General features: G+C 38.6%; 1 protein-coding gene across 4 annotated transcripts in view; it reads right to left on the bottom strand.

Annotated features, from left to right (window-relative positions):
• The window catches only part of RAPGEF5 (Rap guanine nucleotide exchange factor 5), a 157,628-nt gene that overhangs the window by 115,481 nt on the left and 21,873 nt on the right, over positions 1-20,274 (bottom strand). For all 4 annotated transcript variants that reach the window (XM_071735734.1, XM_071735731.1, XM_071735730.1 and 1 more), the window contains exons 2-6: positions 13,870-13,920; positions 12,684-12,790; positions 11,544-11,665; positions 10,048-10,216; positions 5,549-5,615 (exon numbers count right to left, since the gene is read on the bottom strand). In XM_071735734.1, coding sequence (XP_071591835.1) covers positions 5,549-5,615; positions 10,048-10,216; positions 11,544-11,665; positions 12,684-12,790; positions 13,870-13,920 — 516 coding nt within the window. The remainder of the gene's footprint in view (positions 1-5,548; positions 5,616-10,047; positions 10,217-11,543; positions 11,666-12,683; positions 12,791-13,869; positions 13,921-20,274) is intronic.

Genomic DNA, 20,274 nt, shown 5'->3' with positions numbered 1-20,274 from the left:
TTGAAAGACAGTGCTAACATCACAGGCAATAAAAAGGCTCTTTTTCTGTATTTTGTCTATGTTATGCAAAATATCTCATCGTTTGCTCTGTGTCAGGAATGCAACTGGCATATTACTTCATCTGAGCAGAACACTTCAGGTAAAGCAGGTTCCTCTAGTCTTAATATTAAGTAAATATTCCTTCATCAAAGTGTTTCACTTTAGTAGTCTGAGCTCCCTCTCATAGCAGATACTCAAATCACAAAGAACTGGTACTGCTGAGCATCTTTCTGGATTTGCCTGGTGTCCCTAGATTTCATAATCTATGTGCTTTTCCAATTTTAGAATAAATGCACTTGACAACTCAGCTGGACATGCAATTCCTATGCACCATTACACCAATGGAAATCCATGTACAACATTCATTCCTCACTGCACACATGCTACACATTATCATACTTCTTCCTAATGGGATTTCAGTTCCCTCCTGTTTGACAAAATCGATAGTTGCACATCACATTGAAGATAATAATGTGGACTCAAAGTAAAATACACATTCAAACAAGAGCTATGCCTACCCGAATAAATTGAGATATTAAGCTAAATAATAAAGGTCTATACATATTGCTTGTTGCTAAAAAGCTAACACTATCTAAATAGTATCTCATTTTTAGTAGCGTTGCAGATTTCAACACTGATTCAGCTTAAAGGCCAGCTTACCACACAGTATTTACAGAAATACTATGAAAGTCTGAAAGAGAACATTTTGAGTGTGTTGTTGGCATGTTACCACATCTTAATCAGGATTTTTTTTAAAAAATATGAAACACAAGGGTGTGCATACAGAGTGGTATCTGGTATATTTCTGCCTTATTAAATACAAATGGCATATTTATATGGATAACCTCATCTTCAAAGAACAGAGGCAGACATTTTTCAAAAGCAGACAACAACTACTGTTCTTCTTTTATCCATGAACCTGGTTATTTAACCATAGAAGGCATAACTGTGCACCTAGTAGACAGTGCAGACCACCTATACTTTTTTCTGCCTCTGGTAGTCTTTTGTGAAATAGTATTCTAGATCTAAATGGGCCAAATAGGACTTCAGATCTTGAGACAAAGTGGCAATCTCAAAATTAAATCGTCCAACAGAAAGTTCCAAACAGCAGCAGGGTTTTGCAAAAGAAAAGAATCCAGTTCATATTTTCATATCTCAAGTAATGATAGTCTGATGGACTCTAAATAAACATTGTATTGACTGACATCTTAAAGTACCAGAAAACTATTCCCAGATACACTTCATTAACATCCTGATATTCTTTTCTATCCCATCAAAAGTGAAGGTAAGAGCTTTGGAGAGGAAACTCCCAGAGCCATCTCTATGTGTGCTATCCCACTGTGCTCCAGTTTTAGCAGACACGACACTGGATATGAAGATGCTCTTTGGGACATGACATAGGATGCATGACAGCTCTGGAATGCTGTTTTAAAAGCCAGGAGTAATGACTGCATTTTCATGACCAGAAAAGGTTATCTGATGCAAACATATTTCAAATGACACTTTGCACTGCTCGCATGTCAGCTGCCTTTACAATTTAAGTTTGATGGTGTTGTCAGTGCCTCATTGTAATGGAGCATATGATATGAGCCTATAATTTGGTAGGCTCACTTCAGTTATCTTGACTGACTCTGCTTCTTCCATCATAAAGAAAAAGTAAGACCCCTGACAAGTTAATTTTTTAATCTTTTGTATCCAATTCTGCTTTTAAAAGAAGTGTATTCCATACACCATGCACAAATTAAGATGATAAAGAAACATCTGCAGCTTTTTCCCTGCTGCCCTTCTGACTCAGCATCATTCACTGTTACTATCTTCTACAATCTCTGTAACTGTTGTTATAACTAATCAATTCTAGACTGACCAAAAAAAAAAAAACCACAAAAAACCCAAAACCCAAACCCACTAACAAATTGTGCTGTGAATATGAAAAGTAGAACTCTACTGGAGAGAAATAACACCTGGTAAGAAATAGCAGTAGGGAATAAGTTCTAAAACAGAGGTCAACAAAGAAAGTCAGATTACAGTAAAGAAAAGGGGGGGAGAATTCACCAGATATGTGCAGATGTTTATGTCTGTGCCAATCACTCTATAATCTTACCATAGCAGCCTAAGGTATGATTGCTTTTCCCTAAAGCAGACTTCCAAAATTAATCATACATTTAGCATCCTGAAAGTCCCTATTTCTGCACCCTGGCTGTAAGAAGTGCCTGGGGCAGCTAGCTCAGATGTAGATGCCTGCCATAAGGCCACTGAAATTTAAGGGAGGCAAGTTCCACACTCTGCAACAGCAATGGCTTTTACAGAGTTACAGAAATATATCATTAGAAGTTACATGCATGCACCCTTACATTTTTCCCTGCACTTTCAAATGCTAAAACAGAGATTTATATTTTAGGCACACAGATTTCTCCAGTGTTGTCAGGGCTGGATCTTCACAACCAGTGTAGGTTAGAAAATTTGAGAATTTAATCCACCCCAAAAGAAAAGCTGACACAGAAGCATCCTTCTGACCCAACAGAGAATGTTTTTATTCAATTAAAAAAAAAAAAAAAAACAAACAAAAAGAAAATCAGAAGAGATGGTACTACTATGATCACTTAAGGGATTTGAATTTCAAAATGTAGAAATGTACAAAAAAAGTCAACTCCAATTTCTGGCTGCTTTAGTGCTTAGGCTGGAAGTAAGGTTTTTGTGGGTTTTTTTTCCACATCTGAAACATTGGGCTGAAGAGTACTGTGAACAGGACTCTGATTAATGAATTCTTCAAGACTGGTTTGACTCTGTACAAAACTTGTAAACATTCAGTGAGCCAAAAAGCAAGAAAGTGTGAACCCATATCCAGTCATGGCTAATACCTTCACTTTTGCTTCCCAGCTCCTACTCACAGGTCTCTTCCTATATAATTTCTGAGGCTGGCAGCAAAAAAACAAATTGCACCCTGGTGAGCCCAGTCCTCTGCTGAGTGGTGAAGACTGAAGGTTCAAATTCCCTTGGAGCACATAACAGCTCTCCACAAACTCACAGTGTGTACTTTAGATTCCAGTCTATGGAAGAAAAGCAATATTCTGGAGGGATAGGTGGAAGAAGTTCATATAGAGATGTTAATATTGGAGTATTCTACTCTGGTCTTATCTCTTTTCTCCAGCATTAGACTAGAAAATTGTTATATAGAGCCTTCCCAGTTTTGTGGGAAATCAGAAAATGCAGGAGAAAGGATTGGTCTTTTCAGCACTGCCTAATTTTTCTTTAGCTAGTTAGCTACAGCAATAAAATGGTTCATTAAATAAAAGATAAAAGATAAAAATTAAAAAATAGCATTAAAAAAAAAATAAAATAAAAATAAAAAAATAATAAAGAAATAATAATAATTTTAAAAGACATGAAAAGAAAACCTGTCCATGTGACCTGCTGCTGGAACCACCATTTGACCTTGTAAGCTAAATGTGAACCAAACTCCTAAACTCACTGTCAATTACTCACACCTTTAAGGATATACCTTTTATCCTGCAACAGTTAGATCCTGTCCTTAAACTCAGAAAGTTTGTTTTGTTGAGTGCTTCCATTTTTTTAACTGATGAAAAGCCACTAGTCATCTATTTTTGAAAGGCAACGTTTTTGAAGGATACTGGTGATGTTTTATAGGGTTGGTGGGTTTGTGGGTTTTTAAGACAACTTTGCAAAAACTGTTCCATGTTTTTCTATTTTTTCTCTCTAGAGAATTGAGTTCTGAGTTCTTTCAACTTCAGTTATCAAAAAAAAGGTAGAGAAAACAAGGAATTTTACTGTAAAGAGAAAAATTTTTTAAAAATTAAACCAAAATTTATAATGTCTTAAAATGTAAATTATTTTTGCACCAGGCTGAGAATACAAAACAACTGGCTTTCAAAAAAACTTACAAAATACCATTTGTAAAGCCACTTGTCATTAGAAAATGTAGCACAAATTCTCCTTCCCCTCAATTTTTTTAACAATTTCAAGATAGTGCTTTATTCATTTTACTTAAAATAGCTCTTAACCTCATGTCTTTTTTATGACAACCTCATCCTGCTTGGTTCCCTCTCATGTCTGTATTTTCTCACATACCCAAAACAGAACTAGCAATAATTCCATGTTTTACTGATGCCATGATTTAGGTGTGATGTTCACAAAACTGTGCAATTACAGAATGGTTGTGGTAGAAAGGGGCCTCTGGAGGTCATCTAATCCATGTTCTGAACATCTCCAAGGATGGAGACTTCACTGTCTCCCTGGGTAACTTATTCTACTGTCACACTCGCAGTAAGTTGGTTTTTTTTCTTGAATTTCTTGAATTTCAGTTTGTGCCACTGCTTCTTATCCTGTCACAAGACATCACCTAGAACAGCTTGGCCCCATCCTCTTTATTCTCTCCCATCCTGTATTAATACACATTGAAAAGATCCTCAACCTTCTGCTCTCCAAGCTCAACTCCCACTTCTCTCAGCCTCTCTTTGTAAATCAGATGCTCCACTTCTCTAATCTTCATGGTCATTTACATACACTCCAGTACATCCACATATCTCCTGTACTGGGAGTTCAGAACTGCACCCAAAACTCCAGATATGTCACAGCAGTGCTGAGAGGAATGATTTCTCCTTTTAACACGAAGGTAACACACTGATTACTGCAGGCCAGCAGTTGGCTGAGGTCTTCTTCTGCAAAGCTGTTTTCCAGTCAGCCCCCCCCGACTGTACAGGAGCGTGAGGCTGTTTCCCATGGATGCAGGACACTGCATTGCTCTTTGTTCAACTTCTGGAGAGTGCTGTTGGTCCATATCTCCAGCCTGTCAAGGTCTCTTTGAATGACAGCACACCCATCTGGTGTATCAGCCATTTCTCCCAGTTTTGCAACACCCACAAACATAGTGAGGGTGCACTCTGTACCACTATGTAGAGATTACATGAGATGGAATGAATCCCCCTTAACCTTCTGAGGTCCTGTCTGTCTGCTGCTCAGAAAAAATATCTTACAAAATAAACAAGATATACCAAATTCTAGCACAGACAGGATAAGCTGTTGTTTATTATGATAGAGCTTATTGAAGCTAAACACAGTTGGGAAGCCAGATACTCAGGCTTCCCAGGTGGAAGCCCTCAGAATCTTAGAAGAAGCAACCAGGGCTGCTGAGGCACTTTCTCTCCCTTTGTCCCCCACCCCATCAGCACACCGATGTCTACTTGATCAAGAGGATCTGAGTGTCTGCTCCATGGCAGAAAAATAATCATGCTCCTCCAGATTAATTTCTCCTGGGCCTTGAACAGCATGGATTACAAGAAGAATAGGCGACAGCAGTCCTTGCTTGGACTGATTTTAATAGCTTTGGAACTGTACACTAAGACCTCAGTAAAGCTTCCTCCTTTCAGAGACAAAAGTAGTAGTTTGCATTACAAACACCTGCTCACTAAGACTAAGTCTTTAATTTGAAAGAATCCAAAACATGACAATATTTCAAACGTGATCAGTGCAAACTTTGATGCAGTGACCTTACCGCAGAAGTGAGACGAGCAAGAATTTCAGCGTCAGTTTCTGCCGTATCTTCTATTTTTTGATCAGGCCTTAAAAAAATAAAAATGGGATTTTATTATTTCTTTAATTCTGTTTCAACATCTTTTGATTCCTGAAAAGCAAGGAACTGGGTAGCCACAGGCAGTAATGTAAAAGGGCTTCTGAGATTCCATATCAAAATGATGACTGCAACATGACAATAATGAATTGTGTCAGCAATGACAGAGTACACCCTTTGTCCCTCACTGTCAAGAACTCTTTTGATAGGACTAATATAAAACAGTGAGAGAATTCTTCCAGTACAAAAATATAATGAAAAACTGAAGAACGCAGGACCCTCTTAGCTGGGAGTTGCTTATTTGAATGCATATTTTGCTCTGCTAAAAAATTACTCCATCTGCTCACCATTCAGCTCTGCTGAGCAACACCTATGGAACAGAAGCTCACACAGATAAAAGCAGACAACATCAAAATCATTATGTGACATATGATGTCTGATAGATTAAAAAAAATACATCAAAGTGAAAAGAACACATATAAGAGGCCATAAATTAGTAAACTAAAGCAATGTCTAGACTATTAGGTTGTCTTGACTGTTATTTGCAAGACAGAGACCTGATGTGTCTCCACAAAGGTGGGGCAGTGCAGGAAGAACTCTTCCAGAGACTGTCACAGAAGTCTGGCTCATGTGGAAAAAGCCAAACAAAAGCTGCTGTGGACAGCATGGGACAGAACTGTGGGTTTCTTTAAAACAATATTCAGAACAAAACAGTAATTCAGATTAGAAACCACAATTATTTTCACAACATCCTTTCCTATTCAAAGAAACACGTGATTTACCATTTTCATAGGTAAAACAGCCCCCCAAAATTTAATACAGTTTTATTTACAAAGACTGATTCATTAAGTCTTTCTCTTTATAATTTGGAATGAGATTATAATAACCAACCTCTTCAGATGCCTATGTTTCCTTGCACAGGCTATGACCTGATTGTTCTAAATTGGAGGCAAAAGATAGCAGCTCATTAGACACAGCCACAGATACCCTCTATAAGCCCAGAAAAGTATATAGCATAGCTATTTCCATCTTGGGCATTTATCACTTCATATTCAAAAATGCCCCTAGTATTCATCTGAATATGGGCATCAAATACTTTTAAGATCATAAATATACTACAAATTATAGTCAGCTCTCAAGAATCATGGCTGAACCACTATGGATACACCCATGGGCCTGGGCTTCAACTAATCCAGTATAGAGCCACTACATATATTTCTATTTTATTTTACCTACAGTGCCAACGAGAGACCTATGCATTCAGCAAAAGCTCTCCATGAGGAACTCCATAAGGCAGTAACTAAATCAATACCCCAGTCTGGCTATTTGCATTAAAACCAAGTTACTTCTAAGAATGGTTACTTTTTCGAAATTAAAAAAATTTAAATTGTTTCAGAATAGAAGATACAGAATACAGTGTAACACTTCTGGAAAGAAAATAATAAGCAATAAGAGATAAAAAAAAATTCCCTGATAACATCTCTTCACATAATTTAAAAAAAAAAAAAAAAGGGTATATTTCAATAGTCTAAGGTCCATGAAGCATTCTTGAAATGTTCACTGAGTCTAACAGTGGTTCTGGGAATTAGGTGTTGTTATAAAATATAAACACCCCCATTTACAAAGAAGGAAATAGAAACACACAAAGATTAAACACCTGATACAAAGCAGTCACTGGAAAAGAATTTAGGAGGCAGCGGATGAGAACCTAAGCAATTGTTCAGGTTTGTAAAGAAGTCCATGGCACAGCTCTTAATAAAGGTCTTTTGTTCCCAGGTTATTACAATATTCACTTCTTTTCTGTTCCAGTAGAATTGGCTGTGATTAACACAGGGTGTTTAATGACCCCAAGAGGCCTCTGCATCAGCCCCATGCCATTTGACAACATTTACAGGTGCTCAGTCCTGTGCCATGTAACATTATCAGCTATCAGTTTAGTGTGAACTGCTAAAAATCTGCTCTGCTCCATCTTGTCTTCCATGGTAAATTCCCATCAAAATGTTATGCTTAAAGTAGGGAATTTGCCAAGGTCAAAAGGCAACATGGAACATTTATTCTGGAACCTTAAGCCCATCCCAGGCTTCAGAATGCTATATTCATTGTTGAACTTCCTAAAGTATTATTTGGTAACACTGCTAATACTGACCAGAAACAAATACACATCCATCAAAAATCTGTACAGCAAGTCCAGCCCCCACCATATTTATTTAATGGGGTTTCCTGAAGAGCTGCTGAAGGAAATCTCCAGAGCTTCTACTGCCCACTCAGCCCTACAGACTCCTTCTGGTAGAACAGGTCCATGGTGCTCCACAAAGACCCACTGATACACACAGCAGAACAAGCAAGTGCAAGGTTGCTGCCCACCAGCTGGGGAGGAGACAGAGCTTGCCTGGCTCCTGGGACCACCTGGAGATGCCCAGCATTGCCTTTTGGTGTACAAGCAGGCAAGTCACTTCTGATTTCATCAAAAGCAAGGAATCTAACTAATAAGGTAAGAATTTTTCTCTGCATGCAGAATTAATTCCATCAGTGCTATACACAGACTATAAGAAAAACTAAGGCAGAAAAATCAATAAAAAAATATTAAGTTACAAGAAAGATTAAGCTTCTACAGTATGCAAAAAAGCTCATATATTTGAGAAAAGACAAACACTCAGTGCAAGGAAGAGTTTTTAGAATTGCCCTCTTCTGTCATTAAAAAGGGTACATGGGTTTATTTAACCCAGTCAGGTAACTTTAACAAACACCTCATCAAATCCATTCCCTTTCAGATTGAGCTCTAGAGGTGTATTATTTGCATCAAGCATGGAGAATTTTGAACCTGGAAAAGCCTCCTTTCCCTTTAATATCACACTCCCTCGAGAGTATACCATTATTTAAAATTCTGTTCCTTCAATATATATTTCTTCTAAAAGCACCCTCACAAGCTGACAGGTAAAACCTCCAGAAAATAATTCTTTAGTGACAGTGTTCCCAAAAGGAAACTAGCTTCAACTAAAATTTGAATAATGTGAGCAGGAAGGAGATGGAAATGTACATTAACGAGTAATTGTTCAATTCACATGACAGGGATCATCCTCCACTCAACATGACAGTTGCACTGGAATGATAACACTGCAAAGCAGACTTTAAAGTGCCACTCTCCAGCCAAGGTCAGCATGCAGGAGATATTCTTAAATCAATCCTAAAAAGTCTTCAATCCCTTTACCTACCCAGCATCCTTCAGGTAACCCATCAATGTGACTTATCTGGGCTGTCTTTTTGATCCAAAGCTTTTGTACATATAGGAACCAAGAAAAGTGGCCTGATTTGCAGTGATAATGAGAAAAACCCCAATTCCCCCTGAAATGAAGATGAAATTGCCCTGATATTTAGGGATATCCAAACAGCCTAGCACAAGAGAAGACAAGAATTTTTACTTGCAAAATCATTCAAAGGTTTTCTCTCATAGGAGTTATCTGCTTAGATCATCAGTCCACTGCTCTAGCCAATATGAGGTCCTTGTCACTTGACTGCACTGACTCAAGCTGACCAATAAATGTGTTTTCAAGGGAATCCCCACTCCAGAACTGCACATCTCTAGTTGGTGAGGGCAGTCAATAACAAGGGAGGGAATCAAGCTTTCACCCTGAACCACACAGAGAAATTACTGAGGCTTATTTTCCTATCAGCTCAAAATGTCTGAATTTAAGACTCAAGCTGGGCTTACAAGGACTTTGGGCTTTGCACTCTTTTAAAATATTCCCACTGGACATTTATTTGAGCAAATGTGTTTTTAAAGTCTAATATGTAGAGAAAGAAAGTACTTATAGAAGAAAGTTCTGTCTTTGACATGAAAGAGAATAAATCCCAGTACTGGCAGAGTAATAGTTCTCCACAGCATAAGAGTCAGGTTTGAGGATTCACTATGCTAGGGAGAATTAAAGAACGTGTCTATCCAGGCCAGCTCCTGCAGATTTGCTAAGGCAGGAGGGGTCTCAAGCCTCCAGACCTCTCACTGCCCTCTTGCTGTATTTTCCTTTGTATTGCCCTCTTGCTGTGTCACAAATAATTACATTTTTCATCCAGCTGTTCTAAACAGGCAACATTTAGAGCACAGCTGTATCAACACAGAGAGCATGATAACATCCAGTAGTCAGGTGAAAGAGCAGACATGGAATGAGAAACCCTTAAAAGGGATATTCTGTAAAAGGAATGATAATGAGAGATTACAGAGCTCTGGCAAACTCCCGGTAGCAAACTAACATCAGGCAACTGTGGATACCACATTTCTACCCATTCCCTCTATCTCTACAAAGCTTGTCAACCCTGAAAAGAGAGCTGGCTCATTTGCCTGGTGTTCTGGGGATAAACAGTGTCATTATGAGCCAGCCACTTGCAAAACAGTCAGCAAAAGCTGCAAATAGCTGTATATGCACACTTACAGAGTACACATCTCAATCCTGGGAGGAGACAATGGCAGCAGTTGAAGTAGGAGCTTTACTCCATTCTTCCATTCTTCCTCTTTCTCAAATTCACAGAAAAGGTAGGTGCATTCATCCGCTGAGAACTGATAGAAAGCATGAGTGTCTTGAAAATAGAGTTGTCTGTCCACTGTTAGGAAAAAAAAAAAAAAAATTATATAGCCTTTGAGCTTCTACCATGTAAAGGTTCTATGTCCCCACTACCTTCTGTGTTGCACTTCACTTAAATTCCAAGTTGTACCACCACAGAGGACAAAAGGATTGCAAGCTCAGCATAAACATAATTCTGCCCTCTCATATTAACCCAGTGCATCCAAACAGGACCAAAACCTCAGTTTAAAGATCTCCAAGCTCCTGAAAGAGAAGCATTAAGACTGCTAGGTATTTAATCACTTTTGGAATCAGTTCAGAATTAGTGGATAAAAGAAAACCTTTCACTTGTCAGAGTTCTAAGCCTCGATTTCCATTGGTTTCTAATCTGTTCTCACTAATGGTCAGGCACTAAACAAATTTCAATAATGGAGATGAAGCCCATCATTATCCCAGCTTCTCCTCCAATTCAGGATTACTGCATTTGTAGGCTAGACCTGGCTAAGATGATGTGCCATTAGAGCTGATGCAATCTTTCCTGGCATAGACAAAAATTAACTGGGTTCAAAGGACAGGTTCCAAAGCCCAAAGCACATGGTCCTTCCAGGAGAGCCACTCAGCCATTGTTGAAGCTGCATGATCAGATGGAGTAGTTGGAGCAGAAGAAAACCCTGAAGCATACTGTCAGCATACATAAGCAGAAATCTCCCATAACACCTCATCTCTTTGGATGAAAGTTAAGTGCCTAAGCACAGACACAGGGCTGGCTATGCTCTGAGTTGAGCTACCCAAGTACTCCTGGTAACAAACTAAACTCCACCAAATTTCCAGAAGTTGGTTACCAGTGTAACCACAACCACCAAAAACATCAGCTGGACCAAACCCCTGTATTTGGTGAGGAAGCTGAGGACAGCCAGGTAGAACCTGGAATCATCACTGTTTTGAGGAGATTAATCTTCTCTCAATCCATTGCAATCTAAAACTATGAAAAACAGGGAGAGGAAGGGAAAATCACTAATAGCTATAGAAGTCACCTGGTGAAGCCATGATCTACAGTGACTGAACAGCTTCTATCTTGTGAAAAGGGCTGAGGAGAAAACAAGAATAAGCTGGAAAAGATACACATGCTGTCTGCAACTTGGTAACATGCAATTACATTTGCAAAAAAGAAAGGTGGTCTTTATGAACCGAAAGGTCACAGAGGTGAGCCTACCAAAGAGATAATAAAATAAACAACTGCCAATAACAATGGATCAATCTGCATTTTCTTTCTTTCCCTCTTCCCTCTCCCATCAAAACCAGAAGCTTTACCCTATGCAGCAGACACCAATAGCCTTCCTCATTCTAGAAATACTCTGAAGACTGACCTGATAAGATAATGCCCATATCCAGGAGGAGCTGCCACACTCCAGCTGCTGTAGATCTGCACTTAACAAAAGGGCACTGCTCCAGGAGCCAGTCTACCAGTTCTGATCCAACACAGCTTCTCCTGAAAATAAGGAAAACATCACCTCTTACACTACAGAAATGTTAAAATGCTCTTTTATAATAAAAAGCTATTTTTTAAAGCTAGTGAAAGTGAATGCTTCTGTTCAGCAGAGCAAATTCTTCCTCTCTATTACTGATTTCTATAACCTTATTCATTTCAAAGAAAGAAATTACTCTGGCAAGTCTCAGGGGATGCCCCAAGTTACAACAAGGGAACTCATGTTAGATGAGTAAGATCCCTTGCATACTTAATTCACGTGGTTCACCTTACAACATGTAATATTTTTACCAATTTGTGCTGCATACAGACAGTTATCCAAAGATGTATAAGAGGTGTACAAAAATCCAGCTTTTAGGCTCAGGATTTTATTTCCTTTCTGAGCATGGGCATAAGTAAGACAGCTACAAACTGTACATGTAAGACCTTGACTGTTGCTCAGGAGGTATTTAATCCTTCACATTATTGGTAAACTTACCTCCTTAAATCATTAAAAAAAAAAAAAAAAAGAAGTTGAGAAATTGTGGCTTTTAAAATATAGAGATATGAATAAATGGTGCTATAACAGAGACCTGCATCTTTTGGCATAAATGAAAATAGGAGGAAGCATTTATGCTGTAATGCAACACAAATGGAAAATCAATTCATTACAGAAATATTCCATAAAATACATGCAAAAATCACTGGGTAACTAAATTTAGGAATCCAATTAATCTCTTTTATAACTTCAGACTAGGACTGAATGAAATACTCTTTCATTTCAAGAAAATAACAGGCAAATATAACTGCATATGAAGTCATAAGCAATTAAATTAATGCACATAAAATCAGGACACTGCTGCTTTCTGACAACTATATAAGAAAAGCCATTAAAATACACAACTTTAATTTTTTAGAAAATATTTTCAATTCTTAGCAACACACACAAAATCTCATACTCAGAATTTAGGGTTAGGGTTCAATTAAGGCATAGACAAATGCAAATGCATCCAGTTGATTAAAACAAATCATCTTGGGTTACCTGCAAATGCCAGTTAGGTACACCCTGTCTTTAATCAGGTCAGATGCTTGTAGAGTGAAAATATTCCTGAGAGCTCTCCCAGCACAAGAGGAACTTTCTCCATAAATCTGAATGAAAAGAGAAATTGAAAATTGCAACAAACAGATTTATTCTTGGTGTAGCCTCTGTCCCCTCCCTCCCTCTGAGCAATGCCTTCTCTCCAACTAAACAGTCAACACCTCATAGGAAATGCACCCCAACTTCTGCCATACCCAATTCTATCATGGGATGCAGATGGCCCCACAAGCTGGGCTGCTTTTTCCTTTTCTGCCTTAGAAAAGCAGAGGTTTCACTCTGTCTGTCAGTGTTACCCTTGAACAACAGACAAGTTCAAATGAAAATAAGTGTTATTCCAGCAAAGCAGAAAGACTACATTAACCATTGCAAAACCACACAAATCCAGTGGAAACTAAACATTGTTCCACATGTACTTGTGTTAAATAATTTCATACAAACCTAATGCATATCAGGCTTATTCTTTTTGTTCAAACCTTGAGGGTATCTCGTGATAGCTACAGGTCACCTCATCCACACCTTCCCAGGAGGATGTGGTCTTTCAGAATGGATAAACCTCTGACTTCCCCCACACCTGATTTCTACCTTACACCTCAAGGCTGCAGATATTCTACCAAAACAGGACTCAACTCCATCTTCCATAAAATTTTATTCCCCCTGGCCTCTGTTTGCCTTTCCTCACTGATTTATTTAACTCAGGCTTCCTTTATGATGCTTCCTCAGCATTCCAGCAAAATACATCAGTACCACAAGTAACTAAAGAAAAACAGCCCCGCCATTTCACTTTTTGTTAGTTTGTTTCCTGTGTTTAGGAATCCTTGAAGAAATATAAAATTATCCTGAGACAGTAGAGTCTTGTAAGATGCAAAACCAGAGATCTCAAATAGTGCAAAAGTGAGCTAAACAGTGGCAATCGCTTAAATGTCTGGGGAGTGAGTGCACGTTGGATTTCACAACAAATTCAGTCATAGAAGTAGACAATTTCTAACACACACAAACCTGTTAACTGGATCTAACCACAGGGCATGTTCAGAAGTGTCTTCAAAGCTATGATTAAGAGGTTGAATCAAAGCAAAAAGATTCCTAATATGTTTTTTGATGAAACAGAATTAAAAAGAAGCTTGACAAGTACCTTGTTTGAAGAAGTTTCCAAATAGGGATTTGAAATTCTTCTGGACAGGGTCTGTAAGACAATTTGGTAGGTTTAGTTTTGTTCTGCTTTTTGTAGTGGGGAAAAAAAAAAAAAAAAGTAGCAGCAATCTAGATTTTTTAGCTATTGAAATCTAAATAAAAAGATTTTATCAAAGCATCTGAGTAGTCTAGCTGAAGTGTCCAAATAATTTTTTCTTCACATAAGGAAAAAAGGTCTGGTAAACCCAGTTCTGTTTTGTTTTTTACATTTATATACATTACATTTATTTTGCCCATCTAATTACATTTTTACATTTATATACATTTTTACATTATATCTGGAAAAGAAGGTAAGTGAAGAGGTGGCTAAGTCTGTAGACACAGAACTATTTGGGTCACGTATGACCGGAAACAATAGTGGAGAATTTCAAGATAAAACTAAAAAAATTTTAAGAAGACACATTGGCATCAAATAACACTTCTCAAGGAAGACCACAAAAAACAAAACAAAAACAAAAACAAAACAAAACAAAAAAACCCACAAAAAAACACAAAAAAACCAAAAAACAAACAAAAAAAACCCACAAAAAACCAACCAAAACACCAAAAAAAAAAAAAAAAAAAGAAAAAAGAAAAAGAAAAAAACAAAAAAAACCAACCAAAACCACAAAGGAATAAAATGGTCACCAGCAAGGTAATCTACATTACACCAGCTCAGTATCTCAAAACATGGATGCTGCAGTTTAAAGGGGATACAGACAATAGCAGTAGTAGAAATGAAGGATTTGGATAGATTTTAATACAAGAAGAGAGAGAAAAGACTGTGACTATCTACCTTACAAAGGAAAGATTACAGGAAACATAATGCAATTACAGAATATAATGAAATGGCACAGAGAAAAGCCTTTCCATGCTCTGTTTTATGTTATAGGAGAATAACTGACCACTCAATGAAATTAGGGTTTTTATATTTGATGAGATAGAAAGAAAAATTATACATAACACTTCAGGGAAATACAAATGCCAAAACCTTACTGCTGATCACTAAAGATTAGAGATTTAAAGTTACAAAATTAGCAGTGAACCAAAACTCTGGAAGGCAAACAGACAGGATGCATATCTCTATTAAGAGTCATGTTACCCAGCTTTTATTCACCATGATATCATGTGTTAAAAGATAAGATACTGTCTACTCTGATGCTTACTGGCATTCTCTATCTTACTACAAGCCACACAAGACACAAATAAACATTGCCTAAAACAAGTCTGGAAATGGAACAGAAGATGTTGTGCAGGTGCACTGGCGGCACAGTGGGAGGCTTGTGTTGTGCTCCCTCAAATTATTCCAACTTGTAGGCAGTGTAATTAATTTCTTGCTTTGAGAAGGATCCAATCCACACTTGGTATATTGTAACAATTAAAAAAAAATTTGTCCTCCACACCCTTTAAGAATTATGGAATCTATATTTCAGTAACATCACCTGCTTTCCCACCCCTCCTATATTTTAGTTACTGTATTTTCAGGCAGGGATGGGAAGTAACAAGTAACCACAGAAGCATCTAAGCCTGTTTACCCTTCCCACACTCATCACAAATGCTACTGTAGTTCCATGCATAACAGTAGCTCCATATGGAAATACTGTAACATAAAAGCTTAACTCCCATCTCCAGTACCCAATAAAGATGCCGTAAGAGTGCAACAGTGCCTCAAATCTCACCTACTCTTCCTAGCCAGCACCTCATTAGCACCTAAGTTCTGCAACAGCCCTACATACCACCACTTCACTTGGTTTCTCTCCAAGTCTTTCATTCAACAAACCCCACTCACTGCAGCACCATGGGCAAAGCTTATACATCGATGCCCCCTCTTCTCATTCCCTTTTCAGGCTCCTGCTAATGACATTATCTTCAGCAGGCTAATTCCAGTGGGAATTACAGCTCCTGGCATTGCACTCACCCAGGCCCCAGCATTCCAAGGACAATTAAGCACCAGCCAGGGAAAATCCTGCTACAATGAGGTGCACTTATAGAATCATAGAATTGTCTGGGTTGGAAGGGACCTCAGAGATCATCAAGTCCAACCCTTGATCCACTCCCGCTGCAGTTACCAGACCATGGCACTGAGTGCCACATCCAGTCTCTTTTTAAATATCTCCAGGGATGGAGAATCCACCACTTCCCGGGGCAGCCCATTCCAATGCTTGATCACCCTCTCAGTAAAGAAATTCTTTCTAATGTCCAACCTAAACCTCCCCCGGCACAACTTAAGACTGTGCCCTTACATGGCAGCATGAGAAGAAACTAAGCCAAAAGGACCAATTTAGAGACATGCCTCTAAAATGGAGAGATATGGACTGGACTGGTGGACCACTCAGTGAATAAGAATTGGCTGGATGGTCACACTCAGAGTTGCAAGTCAGTGGCTTGATGCCTCATTGAAGACCAGTGATAAGTTTTATCTAGGTGTTATTTTACATTTATTTGGTGACAGACTGTGGGTTTAAGTGTACTCTCAGCATGTTTGCAGATAACACCAAGCTGTGTGGTGTGATTGATACTTTAGAAGGAAGGGATGTCAACCAGCAGGACATTGACAGACTTGAAAGTTGGGCCCATATAAATCTCTCTTCATTAAAAAAACCAACAACAACAACAACAACAATAACCAAAAAAATCCCAAACAAACAAAGAAAACCCCACTTGTCTCAAGTTTTAGCTATCACAAAATCCCTTCATTTTCTGCTGCTGAGCATACTTCTGTTGACCAAACTCTAATTCTGGTGTTCAGGACAAAATGGAGAGGGAGTGGATCGGGGACCAGTCTTCGTTTGAAAACCTCAACCTCCAGGACGCTGTGTAGGGGAAGCATCACTCCTCCCTGAAGGTATTTGGTAACTATAAGCTGCTCCTCCCAAATTATTTTGACACACCCCCCCCCAATTCAAAATACATTTGCAAGTAACTCTTAGAATGAGTCAAAATGTGCTTTTAAAGCAAAATCATAAATCACCAAGCCAACAACTCATCTCCTGTGAAAACTCCCTTGGAACTGCTGCCCACACAAGTGGTGCTTTCCAAGCACAGCCACCCAGGCATTCCCCTGTACCTCTTCACCAGCTTGAGGAGAAGCTTTGCCAAATCATTTGATGGGGAGGAGCAGGGGACATGGCAGCAGATATGGTCAGGAAACCATGTGTGGAGCAGATCCAGAGCACTGGGTGTCCTCCATGAGGGTTCTCCCATTATACTCAGGTAGATGAACATAGGTGGCTTCAGCTTCCCTGCTGGGGATGCAGGAAAATAGAGGCAGAGAACTGGTGCCTTGATCTGGGCCACCAGAAACATGAGCTATGAGTTGGGCAGTGGTGTTAATAGAACAGAAGGACTACAATAAAGGGACCAGTAAGTAACTTACAAAAAAACCCAGAAGGAAATACTTCTTTACAATCCATATGACCAGCTCATGGAATTAATAGCCAAAGAATCAGAACTCCAGACAGATTTTTAAAAGCAGTAGCTTATCAGTGACTGATACTACTGCACAAAGTCTACATCTGCGTTTAAATTAGTATTGGTTCAACTGGACTATTATTTTAAAATAAGCTGAGAAACTCTGCCATTATTTAAAGCTAAGCATACAGAGATATTGATGATAACAACTTAATATACAAGCACAAACTGATTTTTGAAAGGTTTGGAAAGAAATTCCTCCACAGCACACAGCACAGCAAGCAAATTCTATTAATGAAGGCACACTTCAAAGCTCTATCTTACTCTGAGGTGCCAGCTTAGTTCTTTACTCAGTACTGAACTGGTTCCACTGTAGCAACTCCCCATGCATTTACTACAACCTGGTCAATGTTCTAATTGAGGGATACAGACACTATAGAGCATGTTTTCAGCCATAACTTTTGGAGATATTTTTTAATTTTCTCCATTTTTTACAGATCTGGGATTTTGCTTTGGCCTCATCTCAGCTTCAGAGGATGACTTGCCCACAAATTGCTTTTGCTTTGCCTCCTGCCCAAGCTGTTCCAACAACTGCTATTTCTGCCATTGCCAGTACTGCAGTCGCAGTAGCATCAGCAACACTCCATGCATCTGCTAGCAATTTATTCACCATCATGTTCAGAAAGAAAAAAAGCAAGAGGGCTTGGAACTCCAGTTCAAGTGCTACCCTCAGCTGGGATTTAGTATAGTGATAGCAGACAGCAGGCTGACTACACAAGAAGTCACGCTGCAACACTACAGAAGAGGCCACGAAAATTTTAAGAAACCAATAATTTCAAACATGGGATGCAAATGGTTTGCTTCTTTAAGAGCTTCTGATATTCCTGAGCAGTTAGCAAAAAAAAAAAAAAAAAAAAAAAAAAACCAACTTCGGCAAAAATAAGGAAGTAAGAAATTTTTTTTATTATCCAAGATTATTCCTTTTTCTAAGTCTTTTTTCTTAACTCCACAGGAGAGTTTATATTAAAACTAACAGAAATGAGAAAGGCAGAACTAGGACTCTTCTCCCCCAGCAACTTATTTAAGCTTCCACCTCAAGTTCTTCGAATAAATAGCTTTTTAAGTAGTTGCATTACCAAAAACTGATCATAGGGTTTGCAATGCTCAATTAAACTTTACCTGGTTTCGGTTTACAACACACTTAAAGATTTGTTTGTTTGGTCAGGGCTTAATTTGCAAACTGCTACACAGTTCTAGGAATATTTTTTTGCACAAATATAATTAAACAATTGTTCATAGTTCCAGGAGACTATCACTATGTCCTGAAAGAATTCTACGTAAGCCTATGTGATGTGCATTCCAAATTGGATTACTCAGTATATTTAAAATTAAGCAAATGCTTCAGTGTTGTGCTGTATCAGGGCTTACTCTCTAAATATAAACAAAAAAAAAAATCTCATTTTGAAACGCACATGGTGTAGCACAGACTCTACCTGGTAATGAGATAATTTCTATTCCCTGACAGGGGGATTTCTGCAACTACTCAACACCTGAATCCTAAATTGGCTAATGAGATTACAAAGAGAACTATATATTCAGATATTTCCAACAAGCACTTAAGCATCCAGGTCTAAAATATGCTTTCACAAGTATTCATGCTGAAGACTTATCCCATTCCAACCATGAGAAACAACACCCAGAAAAGGACCACAAGCAAAGTTGAATTCAAATTCAGTCCCCAAAAAATCATCTGGTTTTGCTTTTCTCTCTTTACAAATCATTTCGCTCTCTCAATACAGTGGGTCAGGAAACATTAAGAAAAATCCACCAGATGTATTTACTTAATTTTCCTCAGGCTTCTTTCCCACTCCATTCACAAATCAAAAAGTAATTATTTTTTTCCTAGACAGATTTCTTTCTCTCATTAGGAACCATGACAATGATAATGCCATAACAGTGATACAGACTACTGCAACTGTTACAACTGATGGAGCCTTGTGGGGTTTTATCTTCAAAAAGATGTGCTGGGTTGCTAACAGCAAACAGCTATAATAATTAGAGAGTTTCCACTCCAGCTCTGATCTGAACATGAATCCTCGTACAAAGCTGGGTTGTACCTGTCCAACACACCCTCCTCAGCCTGCAACATAAGAAGGCAGCAATTGCTGCAGGAGTAAATGCTCATTTATTCCTAGTTCTTACTCGTGCCAGGCAAGGAGTGGGGGAAGGGAGAGAAAATTACAGAACATTTGCACTTATCATTTCCCCCCACTTGAAACTCTTGCATTTGACATTGCTGGCTACATTACAGGGGGAATAGGCCATAGGTGCCATGTTTAGCAGATGAAATGGTACTGCTGTTTGAGGGTGGCTGGATGCAGGGAGTGTTGTCATGAATCCCAATCCGTTTCCATGTGGCAGCAGATTTTTCCTCATGGTTGCTAAGGCACAGCAAGCGGAGTTGGTTGGGAAGCTGACTTTCAGCAGATACCAGTTATATGAAAGCATATAATCTGCCTGCATATAATTTCTGCCAAATAATATTCCTAACAACCTGCCCCCGCTGCTCCTCTTGAAACCCCCTGTCAGGATTCATGAATAGAACAACCAATGGAACAGTTCTCTGCATTATTATTTATTCAAGATTAAATATAAAACCTTTTATAAAAAGACCTTCTTTACAAAGGAACTTCCCCTGCTCTTTTTAAACTTCATACACTTAGGTGTAGCATAAAATAGTCAAAAAGCTGTAAAAAAGAAATCTGTACTCAGCAGAGTTTGCAGTGTAGGGTTCCCAGGTGAGACTGCAAAGCTCTCTCAAAACATAAATGGATCATGAGTGAAAGGAAACCATAGAGTGTACTGTCACCTGTTTTCTGTATGAGAAGGAGCTGCAATTAATCTGAGCACGCTATTTCACAAAAGGGAAATCCACAGCTCATGGTTTAGCCTCACC

This window comes from Heliangelus exortis, chromosome 2 (genome assembly GCF_036169615.1).
Source record: "Heliangelus exortis chromosome 2, bHelExo1.hap1, whole genome shotgun sequence".
NCBI classification, from domain to species: Eukaryota; Metazoa; Chordata; class Aves; order Apodiformes; family Trochilidae; genus Heliangelus; species Heliangelus exortis.
This window is presented reverse-complemented; position numbering and strand designations above follow the sequence as displayed.